General features: G+C 42.8%; 1 protein-coding gene across 2 annotated transcripts in view; it reads left to right on the top strand.

The window, feature by feature from the left end:
• Nucleotides 1-26,209, top strand: part of LOC105293215 (cyclic AMP-responsive element-binding protein 5-like) — a 301,909-nt gene that overhangs the window by 142,023 nt on the left and 133,677 nt on the right. For both annotated transcript variants that reach the window (XM_011361730.2, XM_023531519.1), the window contains one exon: nt 12,469-12,641. In XM_011361730.2, coding sequence (XP_011360032.1) covers nt 12,469-12,641 — 173 coding nt within the window. The remainder of the gene's footprint in view (nt 1-12,468; nt 12,642-26,209) is intronic.

The raw sequence follows: 26,209 nt of genomic DNA on the forward strand, positions 1-26,209 counted from the left end.
CCCACACCTTGGCAAATAGTTCCTTTATGAATCAATCACTCCTCAAATTACCCATTTTGATCATGCCATCTGTTTCCTACTGGGACCCCAAATGATACGGTAGTCAAACTCTCTAATTGAAATTGTACATTTATCTGTAGTGAGTCTGCCCAGACTAGCTAAAGCATCAATTTCTTTCTGTTTGTCTAGAATTTTATCAACACTTGGAATAGTAGTGTGTGACAGTACAATGGAGTGAAATGAGATTTTAGAAATTAAGGAATGTGAAAGCTTCAAAGACTATATAATTGTATAGGAAAATGAATTTATAATTTTTAAAGAAGTACTCTATTTTATTTTATTTTAAAGATGTATTTTAGAAACATGACATCCAAGGGAGAAAAATCATAAAAGAGATCGTTGGTGGAAAAAAAAAACAAAAACAAAAGAAAAACAGAGCCATTGGGTTTTTTTTCTGTGGTTTTCTTCTCTCAAATTGTTATTTTAAGAATAAGAATCAGGATTGGGGGGGGTGCTTTTGAATGGGAATAAGTGACAGCGGAGTGGACGTTCTGAATGGGGAAGGATGGATTAAGGAAGCAAACTGTGCAAACAAGGAGGCAAAGCTGTCATTTCAGACAGAGTGGTGGAGCCCCAGACACAGGCCTCATCAGGAGGTACCTACCCTGGGAGCAAGTATTTGGGAGAGGCGAGGGAGGGAGCTGTGAGGATAACGGGAAGAAGCCTTCCAGCTTGCGGGAGCAGCCAAGGTCAAGTCGGGAGCAGCCAAGGTCAAGTCGCCCACGTGTCAGCAGAAAACCGAGGTGGCCAGCACAGGTCTGGAGCGGCGTGCACTAGGTGAGGTGTGGTAGGAAATGACGTGAAGGTAGTGACAGGTGATACCGAACAGGTTTGGAGGTCTGTAAACATAGAACCCACCTCACTTTGCACTTTTCTGGTTCCCTATGGTCCAAAAAATCCAAGTTACTGCTAGGAAAGAATTTTTAAACTTGCTCTTAATACGCAGACAAGACTTCCAGAAGATTTTTAGGGGACTGTCATGTTCAGTTGTGGCCGGTGCCCCTGTACAGGACCAGGGCTGTTTGGTTTGCTATGATCAAGTGAAAACTGTTATCTCTTTATATTGGATCTCATCAGATAAGACAGATGCAGCTCTCATGGATTTACTCTGTTGCATTGTGTAATTTGGTTTTTACTCTAAGACTTAACAAACACTGGTAGCTGTGATTCAGTTTGCGATTCAGGGGTATTTGTCCTCCAATGAAACAGCCACTTCTCAGGATAGAAATATGTTGCTTAGTTAATATTGATCATTAGAACAGCATCGCGGTAACTTATATTTGTGAAGTAGGAAACAATGTACGAAGCGCAGCCATTCACGGTGAGCCACCTGACGGGTTCCACCGGAAGTGCAACGCGGTGCAAGCGCGCTTACTCTCCATTGTTTCGGAGAAGGAAGTCTATTTTGTAGCACATTTTCCTTCCCACTGAAGATCACATTTCTGTTTGATGTTAAGAGCCTGATCTTGCCAAATATTCAGGAATGCAAATGCCAGACCAGTGCTCCAGGCAGGGGAGTTGTCAAGCAAATTCATTCCTACGGGGCCAGCCCCGCCCTCCAGTTCTTTTGGCCAGGAGAGAAGAGCCGAGGAAGAGGGGCTTGGGCAAGGGAAAGGCAAAGGAGAGTCTCTGCTCGGAGCCGGAGTCTGTCATTAGCAGCATTTAAGAGAGTGCTGTGTTTGTATTTCTGGTCATTAAGTGAGTACTTGATTCTCTTTGAAATGCTGAAGAAATAGACCCTCAGTGTCCCTGAGGTGGTTTTTTATGCACTCTTTTTTAAAATAATTTTACATTTTCTAGTAAGGAAGGGAGAGAAATCTCTTGAGTAACGCTGTAATGGGCCCTTTGCCTCTTACAGGGCTATACCAGCCTTTCATGGTGACTTTTCATCATGTGCTCAACACCCATGTCATGACAATGGAGACCCTCTTCCTCCCTGGGCAACACAGAAGTGTGATCCTGGTGATGCCATTGTGCCGTCCATTTCCTTTCCCCACGCTGGCCTCAGGATCCCGGGTCCTTGTTTGTTTCCAGTCATTTTGCTGTAGCTTTTCCTGTCTTGTTTTCCAGTTGCTTAGGAAGGCCCACCTTGGCTCACTTCAGCCAGTGGCTCAGGCTTGAGTTCACCAGACACGGGGCAGTTTGAGGAGATTATTGAGCTATGTTCTGGCCTCTGTGTGTTGATATTTGACTCGTGAGGACTCAAATTAGCAAATGTTACCTCTTTGTATGTCAGGCTTAACATGACTGTGTGCCCAACATAGAAAAGAGGAAATTATAAATTGCTTTTCATTCCCATATTATCACCTCAGAAATCATAATTCATTTATCCATTCCATCAATGGTCATTTAGTTCTGTGCCAGGCACTAAGCTAGGCAGTAGTTATAGATTACAAGACAAGCATTGTCTCGTTCTTTCTGGAATTTCTAATGTGATGAACTGGAAATAATAATGATAACAATTGCCCATTTAGCCCATTGACATGTGCTGTAAAGGAAAGGATTGGATTACTGAGGTAGACAATAACAGGGGGATATCTTCAGTTATGGAGGTGACATTGCGAAGGTGAACCTGAAATAAAGAGCGGAAGTCAGTTTTTTTAAGAACGAGGGGATGTCAGAGGAGAGGGAGCAGGGTTGTAGGGCAATACGTATGTTATTAAAGCTCTCTTTTCAAGCCATGACTGTGTCTTAACTTTATAGGTCAAAGGAAGCAGGGGCGTACTATCCTCATTCTGTACTTGAAATGACACCATCTACCTACCAGTCAACAAATTGAATGCCTAAAGGATAGGATTTAGCTAGGCAGTGAGGAAGAGAAGGAATTGCAGGCCCAGGGAATGTACCTGCAAAGGTGTGAAGGTGAGAATTTGAACTCATGAGTGTGCGGAGAGTAGAGACATGTGACTGGAGTGGAGACTTCGGACAGGAGACAAGCGTAAGAGGTGGGACTGGATACATAGAGCGTGGAGACAAGACTCAGAGTGGGCTTTAGTAAGTAAGGGGAAACTCTGGGCAGTTTTAGAGTTGAGAAGTGACATTAAGAAAATGTACCAATTAACTGGGCACTGGTGTCCGAAGTAGACTGGAAGGGACCGGAAGGATGGGAAGCCTGGAGCACAGCAGGAAGCTATCGCGTAATCAGGATAGGAGGTGATAAAGCTGTGGAGCTTGTGGAACAGCAAAGAAAAGGCAGATGTGGGAATCATCACGAAGGCAAAATCAACAGAGCGAAGAAGTTAAACAAGATCATGTGCTTAATGGCGGAGCTCGGATGAACACGCAGACCTGTGGACTAGCCCTTTGCCCTTCAGACCAGGGTCTCATCGGCTCTAGATGATGTGTCTCTTCCTGTTTCTATTGTAAAGGTATTTTTCAGATTCCTTTGTTTTTCATCTCCATCTTTTCATAAATTTTCATATTCCCTCTAAATTGTAGGACATGTAGGAGAGGGCTTGCTTTTTCTTTTTTCTTTTCCACAGCAATAGTTACTATATATTCACTCATCAAACATCTATGCGACAGGCCTGAGGACGAGGGCATGAAGTCAGACCCTGTCTCTGTAGTCAAAGTGTTCACAGCTGGAAGGGGAAAATGGACATAAAAATAAATACATGAATATACCAATGTGTTCTAAAAGCTTTGAAGGAAGTCTGTATGAGATAAGATGGAGGACAAAGGAGCAGTTAATTAATTCCACCTCGTGGAGAAGCAGTTAATTAATTCCACCTAGTGGAGAAGTAGTGTCAGCTTGCCAGTAATCGTGATAATAGCAAGGATAATTATAATAATGGCTACTAACATTTATTGGGCATTTAATGTGTTCAACATTGCACTAAGCTCTGTATTTATACTACTTAACATAATCTTTATAAAAATCTTACATTGTAGGGTTGTTGCTATTTAACAAATGAGAAAACTGAAGCAAAGAGAAGCTATAAACTTGTTTGAGATCATACATTATTCATTTATTCACCGAAAAGTTGAATTTATTGCCTCTCTACAAAATGCATGTCATGGAGCAGACGGTGGCTGTTCTCTGACGAACATGGCGTATTCCTTGCTCTAAGTTTACTGAAGAAATCACTCACGGACACAAGTCATGCTCTCTAATGGAGGCGTGGACAAGACACTGTGGGAGCACCAAGTAGGGAACAAGTAATGGGGCCAGAACAGGTCGGGGAAGGCTCCACAAAGGAGAGGATATCATAGCTGGATGTGATAAATAGATTGACCGCAAAGAAGAAGTATTAAGGCAAAGGTGAAAGAGACATGAAATGGTGTTGAATAGTCAAGAAACGTTGAGGTCTGTGGGTGTGAGCAGTAGCGGGGAGGGGGAAGAAGAAGGTTGGGCTGCCAGGAGGTGCTGTGGGAAAGATTGATTAAGACCAGGTTGTAAAAGGCTGAAGTCAATGCAAAGGCACATGTAGGAGATAATGGATGGCCAGCACAAGTGTTTAAGCAGTCCGGTGCCATGATGGAATGTACGTCTTTCTGGTAGAAGATTTTTGTGAAATGAGGAAACATACCAGTGAGTACGATATCATTTTCAGTAGTGTTAGACTAGTTTCTAGTTTCCAGGATGTCTGTAGAAACATCAGCCACAGAAACGTGCCCAACCGTAATTCCAGTAACCTGAATGAAGTGGTACCGTTTCTTTCCTTTTAACTCGTATGACTATATTTAGCAGAAGCGGGCGAGACAATAAAGTGGTAGATGAGAGCAGAAACACGGACAGTCTAAGGCACTGAGAATCTGAACAGGAAGGAGCAGGATCTTTGAGAGGCACCTGAAAATTGTTTCTCACAGTCAAGGGTGGCACCTGAGAAGACATTTATTGTCTTGAGCATTTTACTATGGTATTAAATGAATAGCTATAAAATGCTTACAGGGATGGTTCTTGCCTCAAACCCAGTATTAGAAGGGATGACAGAGGTCTGGGATTGGAGGGGAGGAGAGGCCAGTCAGATGGATCCTGATGCTCTGTATTCTGCAGACGGAAAGCGAGGGTGGGTGGTGCCTGCTTCCTTAAAACGGGCGAGTGGGCCAAGGCCCCTGAAGGTTACATCACTGTGCAAGCTGTCTTTCTACCCATTGCAAGGAAATTTGCCTTGGACGTTGAACTTGATCTGAACATCAGAAAAATGGACTCTTTCTCAGGCTTTCCCTGAGCTCTTGGAACTCTTGAGGAAGGTGAACTAACATCAAAGCGTGAGCAAGTGAGGGTTGTTTGTTTGCTTGTTTTAGTAGTTTGATTAAAGTATTGTTCACCACTGTTTGAACTATAGCTTTCCCTTCCTAATCCTAATTTGCCCTGTTCATGGTAAACTAGTCTAGAAATGCCTGTGTAGGCAACTTGATCTCAATACAAGGGTCACTAAGCAATCACTCTGCAATGAAGTCATGGTGTCTTCCCAGGCTTTTCTAGATGTGAAGATGGTAGTGATAACATCGATCCAAATTAGAGATATGACAGATAGACTGTAACTCTCAGGATCACATGCCAATATCGGTTAATAACTTTTTAAAATATCGGTAGAAACAATGTCGAGTACAGATATATTCTACCATATCACTATCCACTAGAAAACGTTTTTACAGCAAGACTGTAGGGGAAGTGTGGTTTAGTAGGTAAGAGTCTGGACTCTGAAGCCTAGATCAGAGTCTGGACTCTGAAGCCTAGATCTGAGCTCCTGCACTTTTTGGTTGTGTGACTTTGAGCAAGTCACTTAACCACTCCTGTGCCTCAGTTTCCACATCTGTAAAATGGGGATAATAATACCTACTTCCTAGACTGATGATAGAATTAAATTTTTGGACATTATAATGCTGTCTAAGTGTTAGCTACTATTGATAATATTTCTATTAATATCAGTCATGGGGAGTAGACACTCAGTATGAACTATTACTCTCCGAACTTCAGGTCACAAACTTTACTAAAAGTTGTTGTCAGGCACTATGCTGGAATGTCCGTTCTCACACGTGATACTCACTACAACCCTGTCTATACTAGAGGGTTTTCTCCGTTTTAAAGATGAGGAAGGTATGGCTCAGAGAACTTGAATAACATGCCCCATATGATATAGAGCCGATGTGAACTTGATCCTGATCCCAGTGCCCATGTTTTCTTTCTGTACCATGTTTTCTTTCTGTGCCCATGAATTCCTCAGGGATAAGTAGCAAACTCCGAAAAAGCCGAATTTAAACGTGCATGTCAAGGCTGGAGTTTTGACAGTGCCCTGTGCTCTCCTCCCCCTTCCCTTCCTTCAGGGGTTGCCTGAGACGGTTTCTTCTACTGTGCATCTTGCACTATGTGAACATGCTAAGGAGAATACTATGCAGAGAGAGGCAGGCTGCGTGGGCCCTGGTCTCCTCACCTCCCATCTGCTGTGACTTCTCTGCTACCTCACTGTTCCCTCTGTCACAGAGCAGCCCAGCCTCTTAGTAGGATTCAAAATACCCGTACTGGTACTGCAGCTCCTGAGAGCAGCAGAAAGGAGCCGTCAAGACCCTCCAGAATCCCTTCTACACTTCCAGAAAGCCTAGTGTCTCCCAGAAAGTTTGCACCTTTGTTATTCTGTGAATGTCTCAGACATTTTTGGATGCGGTTCATGGTTGTTTACATCTGAGAAGTTCTGAAAGTCTTCATAACTGCCCAGGCATCATTAAGATGCAGACAATTTCAAGATTGCACAACTCAACTTGTAAACGCGTGTCGAGATGACCCTGGCTCTTTATAGAGAAACCCATAAAGTCTCCACACCTTGGCAGTTGGACAGAATGTAGATTTGAAGATAACATTTTGGGACCTTATGGGAATCAACATTATTTTGCCTGTATGCTCCAACCTTCACTTTCATTTGTGGTCCACTTCCCTTCATCCTTCATCACCACACCCTGAAATTATAGTTATTTGTAAGAACACGGATGTATATTCACATATATCAGGTTGTTTTTTTGCATATTGTATTCCAAGTCCATGCATGCAGAAAGACAATTACCACTCTACTTCAAGCTCACTGAGTATGCAGTCACGACTCATTATGTCCCTGGTTCTCACCCCATTCACACCCTTATGTCTCAGAACAACAATGAATGGAAAGCAAGGTATGCTATAAGACACGAAGGGAGGAAGAAATCCAAGGACATGTGGAAGAATTTGAACCAAAGAGGGAAAATTTTAGGTGAAGATAGTTTGTCTGTGGAGCTCTCATCTGTGACGTTTGAGAAATTTTACTTTTCGTTAGATCTGTTTCTTAAATCGTGATCCCTTGGGTCTGGCAGAAAGCTATAATTTTCAGAAGGTTAATTTCTGCAAAAGCTTATGGTTATAGAGAAAAATCAATGTTTCTAGGCCCATGAATCAGAGTCTAAAAAGTCTGTTTGGATATTTAGTGTCTCATAAAATGTAACACAGAGAGAGACTTATGGAGTATCAGAGCTGGAAAAGAGCATGGAGAACATGTGGTCCAACCCTTTGCTTTTATCAATGAGGCTGTGGAGCCCAGGGAAGTTGAATGATTTATCCAGGTTACATGGCTACAAGGAGGGGTAGAGACTGAGCTAAGAGAGACCTCCTTATGCCTAAGACAGTATATTTTCAACATTATCACGTATTACTGATCATTTGGAAGCGTTTAAGCCAAAGTATGAACCATGTATCATAAATGAGAGAATCTGAGCAACAGAAGAGATCTTGGAGGTCATCTAGTGCCATTTCCCTCCTGATGCAAGAATCCTCTTGGTGACATCCTTGACAGATGACCACTAGCCTCTACTGGCTTAACTCTCATACCAGAAGCTCAGTACTTTACAAAGCAGTTTGTTTTGTCTTTTTGACATCTCTTCATTTTGGTAAATTTATCCCAACAAAAGGTCAAATTCATATTTTTAAAGTATCAGTCCAGAAGGAGTGAGGGTGGCCAGAGCGAATGGTATGGTATTAGTGATGGTGTGGCGTTTTACTCTTTTTCCTTCCTTAAAATAAAGATAATAATGCCTACTTTGTAGGGTCATTGTGAGGATTAGAGCTACGGTTATAAAGCATCCACCATAGTGGCTGCTTAAAAAAAGGAACCCACATTGTAGTTATTATTGGCTTTTTATCATCATGATTCCATTTTTTGAAATTACGACTGCTGGAGCAACAGAGACTATGTCTAATCCTGCAAATATTTGAAGGCAGTTAGCACGACTTTCTAGGTGTTCTCTTCTTTAGACTAAATATTCCCTGATTCTTCGACCATTCTTCCTGGGATGCATTTTGGATGCCTTCATTGCTTTCATTCCCTCCTATTTGTTGATTTCCCCCTTAAAATGTGGTGGCCAAATGTGGTCAGTCCGACGTGCTCTACAGTGGAATAATTACTTCCCTCGATCTGGACATCGCACTTCTCTTCTAATAACCTAGATTTATGTTAGCATTTTTGGAGGCCAGATCACACAGTTGGCTCAAGGAAAACCCGAGTCTACTATCCAGAACATTAGCTATGCCTCCCAACATGTGTCAGCCACAGAGTTGACAAGCACGATTTTTACATCTTCATCCAAGCTGTTGATAAAATTGTTGAACAGGAAAAGGCCAAAGGCTGAAACTCGAGGAATATCCCCCAATCCTTCTTGGCATATTGACATCCATCCACTGGTTTTGTGACATTGTTTTACCAGCTCCAAATCTATGCAACTATACTAGCAGAAATAACTCAGCAAGATAGAATCACTCTTTGTGTTTTTGAAATTGGATATTTAATTTATCCAGAGGTAAAATGCCATTCTTTTATCAATGAAGACAGGTTTTGAACCCATAATTGGGAAAATGTGAACTCAGAAAATAATTTCATGTTTGAGTTACTATGTAATGCTTAAAGGAAAAAAAAAATAGATCTCCTCTTAATATGAAATGATAATGCTTGCCTAATTGTTTATTTTTCCACAATGTTTTAAAGTTACCCTCTGGGTGTGGGAGAAGGAGGCTGGAGAATTTGCAGATTTCATGTGTGGGGGAGAAAGAAGGTTATTGAAGAATTAGAATATAACTTTTTGAAGCTTTTTCTATCTCTAGTGGAGATCACAGAGACAAAGAAATGTCTTAAAAATGGCGGTGGGGGAGGGTGTGATGTATTTTTCTAGATAGTCTTTTTTATTCTTTTTAATGATGCTCAGAGATATACTTCTTTCTCTCATTTAACATGCTTTACTCTGAAGAAATGAAACCAGTTTATTTGTGCTGCAGCACAAATCAGTTTTTGTTGGTTTTCGTGACCGAGATAAAGAATAGTTGTCACCACCATTTGAGCCAAAGTGCACAAAGACTTGAAGGTCACCTCTTTAAATGATTAAATGATTCCTCTGAGGGATCATTTAATAGTTTACCAAAGGCTTTACTTTCCAATCTACATGACATGTTTGTGGCTTTCTTCTTAGTAATGAGCCTCTCTATTTCTCTAGCCCAGGATCAAAGAAGTACTTTAACATCTAAAACTCTGTTATTGTGAACATACTTTGAGATTTCAAGATAAATAGACAAGAACTTAGCACTCTGCAAAATTGTCCAGGGCATAGAAGATAAGACTTCATCATATTGAATGTTCTAGGAATGTTATTTCGTGTTTCACGCATTCGTTCCGTATTTATTGAGCACCTATTGTATGCCAGGCACTGACTTAGACATTATTGACACAATGGGGAGTAGAGTCAGATTTAGTCCCTTCTCTCATTATGCTCATATTCTTGAGAAAGAAACAGATATTAATCAAATAATTGAAAACAATCGCAAACTTGTGGAAAGTACTACAAAGGAGAGGGAGATGGCGCCCATCACTGGAGAGGTCAGGAAAGTCTTCCTCACGAGCTGCTTCATTTGAGATTTACAGGTGTAGTCAGAGGAAGAACACAGGTAACAGGAAAGCGTATACTCCAAAGCCCTGGGCTGAAATGGATTATGGTCATCTCAAGGGCAGAAAAATTCCAGTCGGGTGGAGAAAATCACAGAGAGCAAGAGTGACAGTGGTGTGAGATGAGCTGGGGAGGTAGAAGGGTTCCAGACAGGCCTCGGAGGTCACACGAAGAGGGCCTCCAGTGTCTTCTAAACCACGGGAAGCCATCCAGAAAGCTGGGGATGGGAGCCGTGTAGGCATGGTCAGTTTTGCCTTTTGAGATCACTGTGGCTATAGTGCGGGAAAGAGGAGAAAGGGAAGCCAGAGTGAGTGACAGGTGACCAGCTAGGAGACCACTACGTAGTCCAGGAGAGGAGATGGTGGTGGTTGGGTGTAGGTTGGTGGAAGGAGAGATGGAAAGATAGAAAGAGATATAGGACGCTGAAGCCGAATTTGTAGTATTTGGAGACTGCATATGGGGGTGATAGAAAAGACATATCAAAGGTAACTCAAAGGAAGTTCATAGATTTTATATTCTTTTTTGTGAATTCAAAGATTTTTTTATTTGAAGAATGAAATCGTACAGCTTTATTGAAAACTTTTGGTAGCATAGCACAACAGAAATAATTCTAAAAGAGATTCAAGGGCTATTATTGACAAAGTAGGTGACTGCGAGCAAGATGAAAATCTTTTGGTATCTTTGAGAATCTAAGCAATGGGAAAAATAATCCTTACAATTGTTTACTTCGAGACCTAATAAAGACCTGGGGAAGTATGTTTGTTAAGGTTCACTTTTAAAAGAAATAACACGATTATTTTTATTTTTATTATTTTTAGTTCCATTCTCTATGTCTCAAGATCCTATAAAAAAAGAGCTCAAGAACTCAAGCATGTCCCTGCACTGCCACCCCAATACAAATCACCACGTCCTTTCATCTTACTTTAACCAACCACAATATTTTCCCACATCAGAAAAGCCTTCCAGTGTCGAAGAGGAGCTCGTGGGCCCTGTGTGTATGTATGAGCCCGTTCATGCCTTTGGGGAACCCACGACAACACAGTCGGCTCACAGTCTAAGCCAGGTGCCCGGTTTCCGTCTGGACTCCTGACAAACTGTGTGGTCAGGAGTTAGAAATCAGAAACCTGGGAAAGGTGCAGCGTGATGGACACAGCCACCCCAAATACCCTGTATGTTATCACCATCATTTAACACATAGTGCAGGAAATCCTGTTCTTTGCAGAAGAACTTCAAAGAACCACTTCTAGTTCTCCTGGGTAACATTTATTTTTTTCTTTGCTAACCCCAAAGCGCAGACAGATATATATATTTTCCCTCTAGTAAATTGCTAGTGACACTTCATCTCTTTCCTGCCATCCTCAACCCATTGTCCAACTGACCTCTCGAATTTTCATACTCTGCTAGGCTGAAGCGCTGTTCCTCGCAGTTTACAGAGGCCCATTTATTTATTTTGCTTTGCCCTGTACTTTTTCTTTCTTTTCGAGGTTCTGACTTTTTCACATTTCAGCCCCGCCATGTTAATCAGCCCTCTTCAGCCTAAGTGTGAATCCTATTGACCCAGTGACTTTCTTTTCTAGGAAGAGTTGTCTTTTAAGCCACTTTGCCTTGAGTATTTTACCTTACTTTTTAATTTTTAACAAAGAAGCCTTTAATCCATTCGTCAGAAATAAATACACGATATGAGGTCTCTTCAGTGACTTAGTTGTCCCGTTTGTTTCTTCGCTCATTTATTTATGCGCTACCCCTCACCAAAATACCTGCTATGCTCCAAGCACCATGGGATGGAATTGTGAACACAAACATTTTACATTCTAGAGGAAAAGACAGGGAGCAATCAATCATTGATTGACAGACAATCAATCATTATTCTATATCATGATTCCATAAAATTGTCATGGACTGATTTTATGGAAATACAGCAGAAAGTTGCAACTCTTGCTCGTGTGCTATTGGGCCTCAGACACCCCATCGTGTGTTCCAGCCATCCATCCTCATGCCTCAGGTTGATGGGCTTGGATCATAGGTACCCAGATTATGATCTGGAAAACTAGTAGTTTCCTGGGGGAAAAAATAGCAATTGGCTACTCTTATAAGACTGAAACAGAAAAAATTACCTGGTGTGCTTGTGACTCAAAGCAGGATGCCAAACGACTCTTCACTAAATCACGGTATTATGTACTTAACCACAGAAATCATTTTCAAATGCAGCATATATCACACCAAGTCAGAGAAGATATGGGCTAAACGTCCCTGATGTAAACCTCACATCAGGATGGCGGCGGAGTGATTAGTGAACTTCAAGGTATTTTCTTATGTGCTTTACTTCTAGGGTGAAGGGTTATTTTTCATCTTCTCATAGCTGTAAGTTATAAGAAGAAGAATGAACCCATGGCTTGCCAGAAGCCATAACTCTCTATTAGGTTGACATGACCAGATTCCCAATTTTGGCCTTTGAGAGCTTGAGAATAAAATACTGACTTCTTCTGACCTTTTCTCTCCGTCTTCTCTGGGCAGAATATCTCGATGCATAACACAGTTGGTGGGGCCATGGCGGGGCCCGGAGCTCACCAGCTTGGCAGCACCCGGATGCCCAACCATGACACCAGCGTTGTGATTCAGCAAGCCATGCCGTCACCCCAGTCCAGCTCTGTCATCACGCAGGCGCCTTCCACCAACCGCCAGATCGGGTAAGGGGACCTCCTCGGCTGTCTCTGGGTCCTGGCTGGAGCTCAGGGAATGTTCTGGATTTTCTCCTTGTTTCTAGAACTCGGATTTCATGAGACAGAAGTTGATTTTCTTGGCTGGTGTGCTACTGCCTGGAGCTCAGGGTGACATTTTTGATGGGAAACGGGAGAGGAAGTCTCTGGTTGGTGGAAGATATTTGACCCTGACTTTAGGAGGAAAAGCAAGTCATTCCATGTCATTGTTTCTTCTAACAAGATTCGTGAATTTTAAGATATTGCAGGACCTCAGCATAGTTCTCAGGTCAAATACCTAAGGATGGTGGAAGGAAGTTTCACTGGCCCCGCCTCCTCTCCAGCAGAGTATGTCCCTCCCTTCCTGGGATCTGCTAAGCCTGTCACTTGTGTCTTCTGTATATTTCCACAGTCCTCCGATCATTCTTCCTCGCTCCTCTTCCTTGCTATTACTTCTTTGTTAGCCCTCCCCTCTCTGTGCATTGGTCCACATTCATTCTTGAAGCAGACGAAACAAAGAAAGTGGGCTTTCTCCCTCTCATTTATGTATAAAAGATAATACCGATGTTTTGGGAGAAATTGGTAGTACGGTCCCAGCCCCTGTGTATTATGGGATGGAAAGAGCTCTCACTTCTAAGTGTTGTGCCGTAGCTCTCGCTCCTGGCCACTCAGAGCGTGTCTGAGGCCAGTGGTGTGGGCGTTACTCAGGAGCATCTTAGAAATGCAGAATCTCTGGCCCAGCTTCCTTATCTCTAGAATGAGGGTGGTATCTCTTCTTTCTACCCTCACAAGACTGGAGTAAAGAGGAAATAAAAGATTCAAGAGCACTCAGGTTTGGTGGGCGGGGGGGGGGGGGAAGATAATAACTTAAGCCAAAAAGTCATGATAAATTTATATTGCTGGATATATTGCTGATAAATTTATATTGCTAAAAACTGGTTGCTCTATGTTCCCTGAGTGGTCTGTTTAAAACAGGATAGGGAGCCTGCTGTGTTTGGTGTATGCATCAGAATTTAGCTTGAATGTTCAGTTGAATATGGGATATGGAGATTTAAAAAAAATTGGAAGCTAGCCCGCGATTTGTCAGTGTGTCTTTTCCACTTTATTGTTAATGCTCGGAAGAATTACAGACCAAGAGTGAGCGCTAGTACGGCGCTGGCCTCTTCCTCCTGCAGCTGCTCTAGAAGAGATACCTTGCCTCTCACCTTTCTCAACTCATCAGGATGGGTTGTGGCATGTGAAGACCCACCTTAACAAATAAGAGTTGTGGGCAGTGACGGTTTTGTGAGTTTGCCATGGGTACATTTGGTTTCCCATTCAAGACATAGAAAATTAACCCTGCCGTTTGAATGCCTGGCTTTGTTTGAAGAAGCCAACACTGAATTAGCAAGTGTCTCCGTTAAAGATTTCCTTTCTTCTCAGATGACCATGGGAGCAAATGTTGCTGCCATCTAAAGCAAGAACCTATAATATTCTGAGAGGGGTGGGGCGGGTTTGTTAAAGACGGCATCTTAATTTCAAGGGACTCCTTCACTCTAGTGGCTTGGCTTTGGGCAGACAATTCACAGTTAGGCCAGCTAATTATAATTATTTTATTTTTCTTTCAAGGGGAACAAACATAAAATGTGCTCGAGTTTACTAGCGGTTTTACAGCATTCCTTCTCCCCTGGAGTCCTGCCTCTCCCCGACCAGTCCCCAGCTACCCTCTTGGAGGCCCTCAGTGTTTGGCCATTGTTAGCACAATGCTGGTTTTTGTGAAACAATCTTTTAAGGGCGAGCACGAAATTCTACGATGGCTGTTGACTCTGTTGATCATTTACCCAGCTGCCCCAGGGCTGTACAGTTGGGTGACATTTCTAAGCTGTGTCACTATGCCTGGCTGGGTGGGGGTGATTTCCCGGGACATATGACCTCCTGACCCACTCCATTTTCCCATTTATTCCCAGTCCTGGGGTGTTGTATGTCTCTCCTGGTGTGTTCCAGGAGATAATTGTCACTTTTAGGACTCTGTCTCATTGCCAGACTTGAGGGAGGCTGTTTCTTTTCTTCAGATTCTTCCCTGTCACGCTAACCATGTTGATTTCAAACCACACATCCTGTCATTTCCATTTTCTCCATGTGACCCATCCAAAACCTTGCCCGGATGATTGTGGGGACTCAGCAAGGAACAACCCAACCCATCTCACCAGTGGATTCGGAATAAAACTCTAGGTGGTAACATTTGGGGATGGTTGACTCTTTTATTTCTCTCAGCAAAGAGGAAATGAGTACTTATTTTAAAACATGAGTTCCCTCTGGAGACTGTGTCTTTAAATGAGCATTTGAAATTGCAGATAGATTTTTTTTTTTTGAGGCTGCACAGAACCATATTGTAGTAATATTCTGATTTTTATCACAACCTCAAATATTTAAGTGTCAAAATCTGGCCAAGCCACCTGCAAATGTTTGCCATGGCAACTGGCCAACAAAAACAGCAAACAGCAATGAAAGTCTTCATTCGAGCTTGCGCTTAAGCTACATCCAGCCAGAGGGGCTGGGACCCACCTGTGCCCATGCACGGCGCTCTCTTGCTGTGGCCAGTGGGTGTGCTCACAACTGGAACTTTGTGGGAGAGGAAGGGGCCGCCTGTCTCCTGCTCCCCATCTTTCCTCCCCTTCCACCAGTGTTCGGCTTCTGCCGCCAACCCCACTTTTGCTCTCCTTTGTGACCCCTCCTTTCATGCCATATTTAAGCTTAGAGGCTTGAATATATTGGGAACGGTGCTGACGTGAAGGACCGGGTAATGGGAGCAGTGCCCGTTCTCAGGGAAGATTTGGGGAACAAAGTGTATGCCTCCTTGTGAGCATTTGATTTTTATCCTTTCTGAGCGGGCGCTCAGCCAAAGTAGACCGATATGGATGGAAATGGAAAAATCTGAAGAAATAAGGTTGACAGTAGATAGATAAGCAATGCGGGTACTTCCCTTCCATCTCTTTTCACCCTCTACCATGCCCCGTGCCCAGTTCTGTCCAAGTAGAACTGCTATCCCGATAGAAACAGAAGGTGAGTATAAATATCCCAAATTGCACTTGTGTGGTTAGGCAGGCTAGAAAAACACACAGCACTAGAGAGTGTGGGAGGCATCCCCAAACTAGTGACTACTTGTGCTTAGTCAAACTGGCAGACGCTCTGTCGGGAAGAATGTATTTGGCTGATTGATGGTAGCATTTTAGGAGATAAGTTTTCCAGATTGGGGGAAAAAAAAAAAAAAGCGAAGCATGGGCTGTAGGGGAGCAAGTGAGATGGAAAACAAGCATGTGTTAAATATAGATGAAATCGATTCAGCCTTGGACCAAATATGTGGCAGATTCCAAGATCTCCACTCTAGTCATTTTTATTAGCTATCATGTAACAGGCTCATTAATTCAGGATCAAGCCAGCAAAGCCTGAGAAAAATAGTGGATGAGCAGGTAGTGGTAGCACAAATTCTCTCTTTCTCTGTCTCTTATTCTTTCTCTCATTTTCTCTCTCTCTCTCTCTCTCTCTCTCTCTCTCTCTCTCTCTCTCTCTCTCCTCACATGAGACATTTTTGTAGGAGCCAATAATCAGTTGATATAATCTTAATAGGTCCCAGTTTCCCCAAAGAAGACTATTTTTTTTTACGGAGTAAATGATAGTGGGTAATTCATGCTCGGTAATTCTTCAGAAGGGCGATGAAGATAACGTGGAGAGTGGAATTCTACAAGAATAGATATCAGTACAGAGTTCTCACAGCTCATGGGAGGCACTGCCAAAATATTCCACAAATTTTCTTCCTGTATTCTTCCTGTTTTCAAAATGTCCTACGGATGTAATTTTCTGTACTGAGTCGGGAAAATATATAAATTGGTTAAATTATTGGTGAAAATTATTTGGCAGTAATTGTTTACAATAGGAGTATGATAGGTCTAACATCAGAATATACAGATGTTCCTACCAAGACTGCTATTCGGAAAAATGATATCTGGCCCATTATGGAATATTCTAGGTAATATACCAGGAAACTCGAAAACCTATTCAACAGCATGCATATGTGAAGCCATTTATATATGTAACCTCTCCCTGATTTTATACCAATTAGTCCTGGCACATATATGTTCATGTGATGTGTAGCTATGTTATCTATTTGGTCATAAAGACTACCTGCATGGGGCTATAGCCAGGCAATATAGATCTAATACTAAGCCAGAAACTTATATAAAATATTGTAGAAGCAAATTTTGTTTAGTGTAAAAATAAAAGGGAGCTGATGCCCATCAAATATTGAACTTTCTATCATCCTTTCTGTACCTCTTTCTCTCTTTTCTCTTTGCAATCCTTGACACTACATGTCATGCAGAATATCAGGGGTTGCTCAATGAACATGACCAAGGAAAATTAATAATAATAATAATAATAATAATAGTAATAGTAGTAGTAGTGGTGGTGGTGCTAATAGTAGTAGTAGTACCAGTAGTAGTAGTAGTAGAAGAAAAAGTAGAAGAAGAGGAAGTTCTTTTCCTCTTCATCTTAGAATTTGTTAATGTCAAAAGTCATGTGGCTTTGTTGTATGAGTTAGTGTTGCTGCTTGAGGTGTCCCTCGATATAGATACGTTGATGGATTCAAGAGTTGTTGTGTCATTGTTGCTCTGAAGCAAGAAAACAAAAAGGAGAGAGGTCAGTAAACGACAGGCATGGTTCAAAGGAGACTTAAACAATAAGCGGTTTCTGGTTTAAGAACGTGCTAGCCCTGTAGGTGCATAGCCGTACAAATCCATTATTAAGAGTTTTCTTAAACTCCACAAACCAAGAGCATGATTAAGACTGCCAACCACAAGACAACTGTCACTGCCCACCACAGGCTAATGCTAGCGACATCCAGGCCAGCCTTCTTCCTGAAGAGGCAGCAGGCCAGCGGGTCCCAGGTTGTCACTGGCCCATAGCCCTTCCCCAGGACAGCTCGAAGCCCTCTTTGAGTAATTCAGACCAGAAGCCATTATTTCCTGCTTTGTGTTTTGCTGAATATCATGGCTATGAACATTGCTTTATTGTTGGAAAGTTGCTGGATCTTTCACAGCCCCGAGAACATTTACGAGGGCCCTTCAGGGGGATGCTTTCTGGGAGGGTTGATGGACTTAACCATATGGCTCCCGTTAAATCCCATGCAGAGCCTTGAGAAATTACCTCTGACAAGGGGGCCAGCAGCCTTCCACTCATAGAGTTTTATGTGTGGAACGAAACATTAAGTACTGATACTTGAGGAAATATAAGGTTTCTTAACATTCAAGAGTCATAACACCACATGGTATTGTGGCCAGATGAAGCGGGCAGAGCCAGAACTCCAGAGCACAGAGCTGTGTTTTCCAAAAAGGAGGAAAACAGCCCTGTTCTCGTCTCTGAATCTGGCTCTTGCCTCTGATTCCTCAGGCAAGTCTTGCGTGTCTCGGTGTCCCAGCTCCTCACCTGGTATAAAGCTCAGACTGCTGTTAACAAAACGTCGTAGACCCAGTGTGTTTATTTCTCACAGTTCTGAAGGCTGGGGAGTCCAAGGTCTTGGTGCCGGCAGGTTCAGTTCTTGGTGAGGGCCCTTTTCCTTCCTTGCAAAAGGTCGCCATCCTGCTGTATGCCAACCTGATCTCTTTGTGCAAGTGTGTGTGGAGAGAGAGAGGATGAGGGAGGGCGGGAGGGAGACAGAACACACTCCGGTGTCTCTTCTTCTTATAAAGACACTGATTCCATTGTGGAAGTCCACTCTCATGACTTCACCTCTACCCAATTCCTTCCCAAAGGCCCCGCCTCCTGATACCATCGCATGGGGGTGGGAGCGGTCAGGGCTTCAACATAGAAATTTGGGAGGGGGCGCAAACATTCAGTTCATAACAGCTAGTGTATGTGGGAGAGAAAACTGGAGGTCACTCCTCAATGGCTCAAGCTTTTTCTTAGAAAACCTTTGATTAGCGGGCTGATACTGAAGAGAAGGAAGGAAACTAACATTTCTCCAACATCTACCGTGTGCCAGTCACTAATCTAGCTTTGCATGTTATTTCCCATAATTCTCCAAGAGCCCAGATAGACATCATTTACTCCAGTTTAATTGCCCAAAGAAGAGAAGTAACTTGTACAAAGTCATTCAGCAGAGTTCTGAGCACAGGTCTTTTGGGCTCCAAAGCACATGCTTTCCTACGTTCCTGCCCATAGCAGCCCAGTGCTATGGAAGACACATGCGTATGTCCCACCGTTTCCAAGAATCGTCTGCCCTCTGGAGTTGGCTAGTGCCGTCTGTCTGGTTACGGTGTGAGGAGCTTCTATGCTTTCACACACCTGCAGGCTGGTCAAGGGCAGAGGCAGACACACTGAGTTGCCAGCAGCTGCTGCAGCCCTTCAGGAAAAATATACAGGAGTTTCCTAGCTCTCCAGAAGGTGAGATCAGGGACTGTCTCGAGCACGTGCATACAGGGAATGGACCTGGACCTGGGAGATCTCCTGGCCACATTCCATCATTTTTAAGAAAACCAAAGTCACCTCAGAGAGTGACTGCCCTTTCTCCAACTGTTTGGTGGCCCCACATTTGGCTTCTTGGTTTATAGGAAGACCCCCATGCCCCACCCAGATGAAGTATGACTTCCAGACTTATCTTGATTCCTGCTGTGGGTAGGCAACTTTGCCTGTGACCTCCTCTTAGAGGAATATTTCATTTCTGGGTCTGACAAAAACAAGTCCTGCTCACAAAGTTCCAGAATCTTCCACATAAGTGTTTCTGTGTATATTTCTTCCTCACCCCCTTTTAGAACAGATACGCACAGATGAGGGTCTGCTTCTAGAGCAAATAGCCCACGATTATTCAGTCTGTGTCTATAGTAAATCTAGATACCGGTTCTTTTGTATAGCATGTCAAAAAATATACACCTGGAAAACAAGAGCTTGCTCAGAGCCAAACCATGTCAGGTCAGAGCAGAATCTTGGAAAAGTATTGTCCGTGGGTTCAGAAGTCATGGATTTAGGATAGTTCAGGCCCTGCCATCTAATAGGTTTACAAGCTTGCCCGAATACTCACCTTCTCTGGACCTCAGTTCCTTTATGTATGAAAGGTTAACCAGCTGATTACAAGTCAGTCCCAGCAACAGCATCCTCACTCAGTGCTTTTTTTCTGTCTCAGGTTCTCTTTTGGTTTATTTTCCTCCAGGAGCTGAGTTTGGTAGGAGTTCTAGATGATCTGAGCTCCAGGATGTGTTCACATACTTAGTAGGTTAGAACAGAATAGGACTTGGGGAGGCTTGGGAAGAGGAAGCCAGCGCAGTCAAAGAGAGGGGTCTTAACATGAAGCCCGAGAGATCTGACTTCCAGGCTCAACTCCTATGTGAATAACAAGTTCATAATTCTGTCGAGCACATCCATTTTACAGTTGAGTAAAGTGAGATTCAGAGAGTAAGTGACTTGCCCTGGGTCATACTGATAATGGTGAGAGCCGGAACTAGAAGTGGGGTCACCAACACCACACTCTCTTCGGTCCAAATGGACTCGACTTCCCCGTGTTTTAGTTTCCTCACCTGTAAAATGGGGAGACATCACTAGAAGATTCACCAAGTGTATCCAACACTAAAGAGCGAATGATTTTCATAACAAGTTTAATTCTGGAAACTATGAGGCCAGGTAAGTTCTGCGGGGCTCAGCTCTGAGTGCGTGACGATGTAGAGTTTCCTCCTTCACACTAATCTCATCAAGAAATTGTTCTTTTATGCTCACATTGCTAAAAGTGGCTTTTGTTGGAGATGTAACTACAAAAACATTGAAAACAATAGCACAATAGTAAAAGGTGTAAAATAAGCCCAATGCAAGAAACTTGGACAAAGATCTTGCCAGACGCAGTTCTATGGGAAATTGCGGTACACTGTCTTCTATTCCGGCATTGTTTTGGGGGTTCCTTTGTGGAAGACACAGACATAGGGCTTTATTCCTAGAGATAAGCCTTGGGTGAGGTGTTATATAACTAAACATTGAGTATTGAGGGTATGTATTTTCCATAACACGAAATGCAGTAATTAATTGCATCTTTCCATACCTATCCCTATCACATTTCATTCATGGGGACTGGCTCAGTGTTTCCTGCCTTCAAGGTCAGAAGCATGAAGGCCTAGCTGGCTCACTCTAGGTTTACATGGCACATGGCTCATGGCGTGGTGTTTAGAGGGTCCTAAGACTAAGGTTAACCATTCTTTGAAGAATGCCAAAAGGGTATTAACATGGGAAAATGGTTAGTGTGTGCACTGCTCTGCAAGATGAGCGCGTTTGGAGAAATGAACTTGGTAAAGCAGAGCTGGCCCTCTGAAGCCAGAACACTTTGTTATTTTGAAGACTGAGCATGTCTAACATGGCAGTGTCCCAGTGGGCATTTCTGGTCATTCGTAGCTTTCAAATTCTTAAATACTATATGTCTCATAAAGTATAAATAACTCTGTATGAACTGATTGATAAGTAGGTTCTGAGTTAAGAGACAAGGACTCTTAGGAATTTGTAGATAGCTAATAGCGCCCGTTGTATATACCATGTATTCATATAATTGGACATTTGGGGATTTAAAAGATAATTGATTGAACAGTTTCTCTCATGTGTTACGTTAGACCAAATGGGCTTCTCTACCATCGTTTTTTGTAACCTCTCTTATGAGGATTTAGTTCAAGGTTATACAAACACTATGCACGTTTTACCTTTGCTTGGGTGAGAATGGCACGGAAACATTTGATTTGGTCTTGGACTTTGGATGTAGAGATGATATTAATGTTTATTCTCATACAGACGGAACCCTATTTCAGTGAGGCAGTGCAAATCATTGCTGGAGTGTTGGGAAGCCATGGCTGGCAGTTCTGATTCTGCCACTCACAAGCCTAGGACTTCGAATAGGCCCCTTGACCTCTTTGGGCCCTACTTTTTTCATCGTATAAAAAGAAAGAATGAAACGAGATTGTCTAGTAAGTGCCCTCTTCTAATGTAAGGAATATATTTGTTTCCTTATCATGACTAATACTCTACCGCACACTGCTTGGCTGATATGAATTGTGGAAGAAGAAATTCCATTAAATAGATACATTTTTATTTAGCAGGAGATCTAGTAATCTATTTGCCAAGTATGTTGTGCTTTTGGTAAATATCAACATAAAATTCCTGTAGAGTAATAAACATTCTTAATGGCACCAGACACATTTAAAAGAATTTGGAGTTTTATAGTTTTCCCCCCTTTGGCAAAGTGTGTCTTGGCTGGTGAATAGGCCAGTGAAGTCTGTAAAATGATAGGACCCTTGTGGGCGTGGGGTAGAGACATGCCGGAATGTGCTTGGGTTGCTTTTGCAGAGTTGTAGATCTTTGCAGAGAACAGATGGCCCCAAACATCTTTGAAATGCCAGAAATGACTTCCTGAATAACAATAGGCCCTTCGCATGTTGGTTCAGATATGGTAATTCACAAGCCAAATGCACAGCACTTTACAGCTGACCTCCAGTCTATTATCTGTAGCCCACAGAATCCATAAACATTTTCTACGCAGATAATCATGACAACCACCACAACAAACACCTCTCCCCAAGTCACCAAGCCACGGAACACTTGTCAAATACAAAATGTCCTCAGAATCTCTAGGGGCTGGAGGCCAAGCACTTGGCAGACTCTCATGGATCCCTGCGTAGGGTGACATTTCCTCTTATTTTCCTCAAAGTCTGAATACCTGAAGAGAGAAGCAGTAGAATGTTCAAGAGAAGCAGAGGCAGCTTCCACTTCGGTACTGTTTGGGTGGTGTGAGTGGAGCCATTTTGATGAACCTACAAACTCAGCGAAACCAAAGTCTCTCTCTAGCCCTGTGTTGAATCAGGCTATATTGTTCATGACAAAAACTGAATAAGAATGCAACTTCATGGATGCGTATTTCAAATTATAGCCTCTCTAAAACATTGAAAGAATGAATTTAAAAATAATTTGAACTTAACTATATGCTGTTAAGGGAGACCAGGGAATTTTAATGTCAGCATCCAAATGAAAATTGTCTCTGCATGTGTGCGTGTGTGTGTGTGTGTGTACGCATTTCATATTTTGCTTTACTAGAATGTGATTTAGGCAATTTGACATTTATATAACCTTATCTGAAACCCTTGAAGAATTCTTCCAGATGTATTCTGGGTATTTTACATAACATGGTTTTCATAATGCCCTGGATGTCCCTTATAATCTCCCTCTTAAATGACAATAAACTGTACCAGAACCTTGGAACCACTTTTAAAGAACAACTATATTGACCGACAAGCATAAAAAGATTAAAAAAGAAAAAAAACTCATGTAGATTCACATTAGCTCCTTTGCCTAATTTTCAGAAAATTGAAACAATTCCTCATTATCTAGAAAATAACCCTTTGGTTGATAGGTCATGTTTTTAGGAGGAACTACTTTTATTTTTCTGACATCTTGACATCACTGGTATGTGAAGTAAGATACTTAAGTGCTAATGCTGATGTCCCTGGCTGGTGGTGACAGCCAGATCTTAGAGTGGGGGAGGGAGTGTCAGCTCAGGTGGTGATTCTGTCTCTATGAGAAGGAGGGCGAATATTTCATAAAACATAGGCTACGGCGCTAACCGTGGGCTTGGCCTTCACCGACGAAGGCTTCGATCTACCAGGGCATTCTGATTTGTCGCTGAAGTGCGGCGGAGGTGGGAGGGCTCTCATTTAACCCCGACTCTCTTTCCTTCCTTTGTCCTTCCATCTCTCCTTCTTTTCTTTCCATCTCTCCTGGAAAGAAAGGAGGAACACATCAAATTATTCATGTCTGTCATTTCATCATGGCTCTTGCTGTAAGTGTGGAATTGGAGAAAGTTTGACACTTTTTTTTTAAGCCCCCCTCCCAAAAGTTTAAAACTTTTAACTAAGAGGGAAATGAGGTGTGTATATGGGGCTGAGGGTTGGTCAATTGCTAGGCATGTCCCAAGCCCCTCTCATTGTATGGATAGATGCTATTTATTTAATTTAGCTCTCTAGTCAAGCACTTTGCAGGAAATTGAGGAGTGAGTTTGTCCAGATTTTTTTGGCAAGTGCGTGTGTGTGTGTGTGTGCACGCGCTTGTGTGTGTGAGAGACAGAGATGGAGACAGAAACACACACACACAGAGAGAGAGAGAGAGAGAGAGAGAGAGAGAGAGAGAGAGAGAGAGAAAGACAAAGAGAGAAAGAGAGATTTTTCCAAAAAGGGTATGTGAAACTTCGGCTGTCCCACTGAAGCCACAGACAGCCAACCCTATAGTGGGTCTGCTGCGTTCTGTAATTATTATTGCCATTAGGAATAATTATTATTTGCTTCGTTGAGTTGGCAGTTTGGAGCCTGTCTGAGACAGAGGTTTCTCACAGGAGCCACAGAACACAAAGGACCGAGCCATCACCCACAAGCGCTTCAACATGTTTGGACGACATCCTCCTCCTGGTTCCCTTCTGTGGGTTTCATACACCCTGAGCTTCAAACCGAACGAAAAGTCCATCAGATACAAAACCAGCACAAAAGAGCCGCCACTGAGGAAGCTTTTCTCATTGGATGTTGGAATTCTTGGCTTTTCTCAAATCTGGAGATGAGAGTTCTTTTTGTGCTGCTGCGTTCCTTTAATTAAAAATAGAAAAATAAATAATGAGATGGGTTTTCGGTGAGAGGCTGGGCATAAAACGGCATGAGAGGAAAATGGAGATGCAAAGGAGGAACACCCAACAGAAAAGCAACAAGCTCATTTAGGACGCGGACTATCCACAGCCTCAGCGTTATATTTTCCTGATTCATTTTGCCTCCTTGCACGCAAACTCTCCCAGTTCCAGATTCTGTATTGTTTCCTCTTTCCTTTCCCTTATCATTTTAAAAGAGCTGCACGGGCATCCCTCACACCCTTCTTCCAGATCGCAGGTAGAATGCAGCCAGGTATGTTGAACCAGTTGAGGCCTCGCAACAGAAGCTGTGCTTGGCGAAAAGGGTCCCCAAGTCATCAAAGAAAAAGAGCATGACACGATGTTCTTCCAGTTGTTATTTTTCCCATAAGATTTCATTGGTTCCTTGCCAAGGTCTGTACCAGTCACAGGCCTGCGGGCGCTTAAAGAGAATAACACACACCCATAAGTGTGGGTGTCTGTCCCCTCCCTTTAAACCTCTTCCTCCCAGGGCGGGTGTTGGTAGCAAAAGCTGCTGAATCAGAAGCAGAAAAAAATACCCAACGGCCTCCAGTGGACACGTCAGACCCAACACAATCGAGTGAATGTCAGCTTTGTCTCCACAGACACCCAAACAGTCTGTCCTCCATCTCAAAGCCAACTGGGAACTAGGATTCCTAGACGAGGTCAGGGAAAACCAGCGTGACCTCTCTGGGTATGAGGGGAGGCGCCATGTCTGCGTAACAAATATCCCTCAGTCGGTCAGAAGTGGAGGCAACTGGATGTGTGCCTCCTCCCAGATACGGTGCCCAGACAGGGCAAGCAACGGAAATTCCCAGCCTACTTGTCCCAGGCATTGAAAAGCGACTTCTTTTATTATTACACTTCATTAAACAGGTTCCTTGGGTGAGTGCCCCCCGTACAAACAAGGAACAAGTGAAAGTTTCGCTATAGTGATTTCCAGGGATTTGTGGTCCTGGATACTACGTGCAGGAAAATGGTTTAGAGGGAGGATATTTCAAAGGAACATGCCTATGTGCATTTTCATAAAAGATGGCAACACAGTACTGTAAAGAAAAACAAATCCGGCATTTTCTCAGTGGTAGTAGAGCCCGTCTTTAGGAAAGATTTCCTGAGAGTGTAGAATTGCTGCTTTTTCATTTTTCATATGTTCTAGAAATTTAGAGGTGGAGAAAGGCCAGGGAAATGGCTTCCATCGGCATTAGGTTTACAAAAGACAAAACCTTAATTTGTTCATTTTCTATGGTAACCTTCACAAGAATACACATTTTTACAACGTCGCGTGTCGTGTTTTGTTTCTATCAGTCCTTAAAAATCATTGTTACTTTTTTGGTTCAAAGATTCTGTCACAAGTCCTGTTTAGTCCTATGATAAGAAAGCCTCGTTTTAAAAGTATTTCTAGAGAAAGCATTTAATCCTTCATGTTTTCATAATAGATTTCTCTGGAAAACTGGGAATTTTCCAAGGTCTAACTGTCATATTGGCTTTTATAGTGATGGGCCTGATGTTTCTTCGGTTAAACACTGTTCCTCCATTAATTGACTTAATACTAGGCCCTCTTCTATATAGTCAAGCAAAGAAAACAACTCGCAAATTCTGTTAATTGTTCCGGAATGAGGTGTGTGGTGATTTCGAGGGGAGCTCCCATACAGGGCTGGGTGCCGTCAGAGCCTAGAGCCGCATTAGATGGCAGACCCTTAGGGAAAAGAGGTGACGTCACAGTCTGGCGTATGACAACACCAGGGGAACAGTTGTTTTCTCAGCTGCACAGAGCTTTTGCCTTCAAAAAGAACACGACCGCCTGGGATACAAGATGAGCACCTAGAGCCCAGCGCATTCTAATGAGTTACCCACGTCCCATGTTATAAAGATGTATTATCAG

This window comes from Pteropus vampyrus, unplaced genomic scaffold (assembly GCF_000151845.1).
Source record: "Pteropus vampyrus isolate Shadow unplaced genomic scaffold, Pvam_2.0 Scaffold69, whole genome shotgun sequence".
Taxonomy (NCBI): domain Eukaryota; kingdom Metazoa; phylum Chordata; class Mammalia; order Chiroptera; family Pteropodidae; genus Pteropus; species Pteropus vampyrus.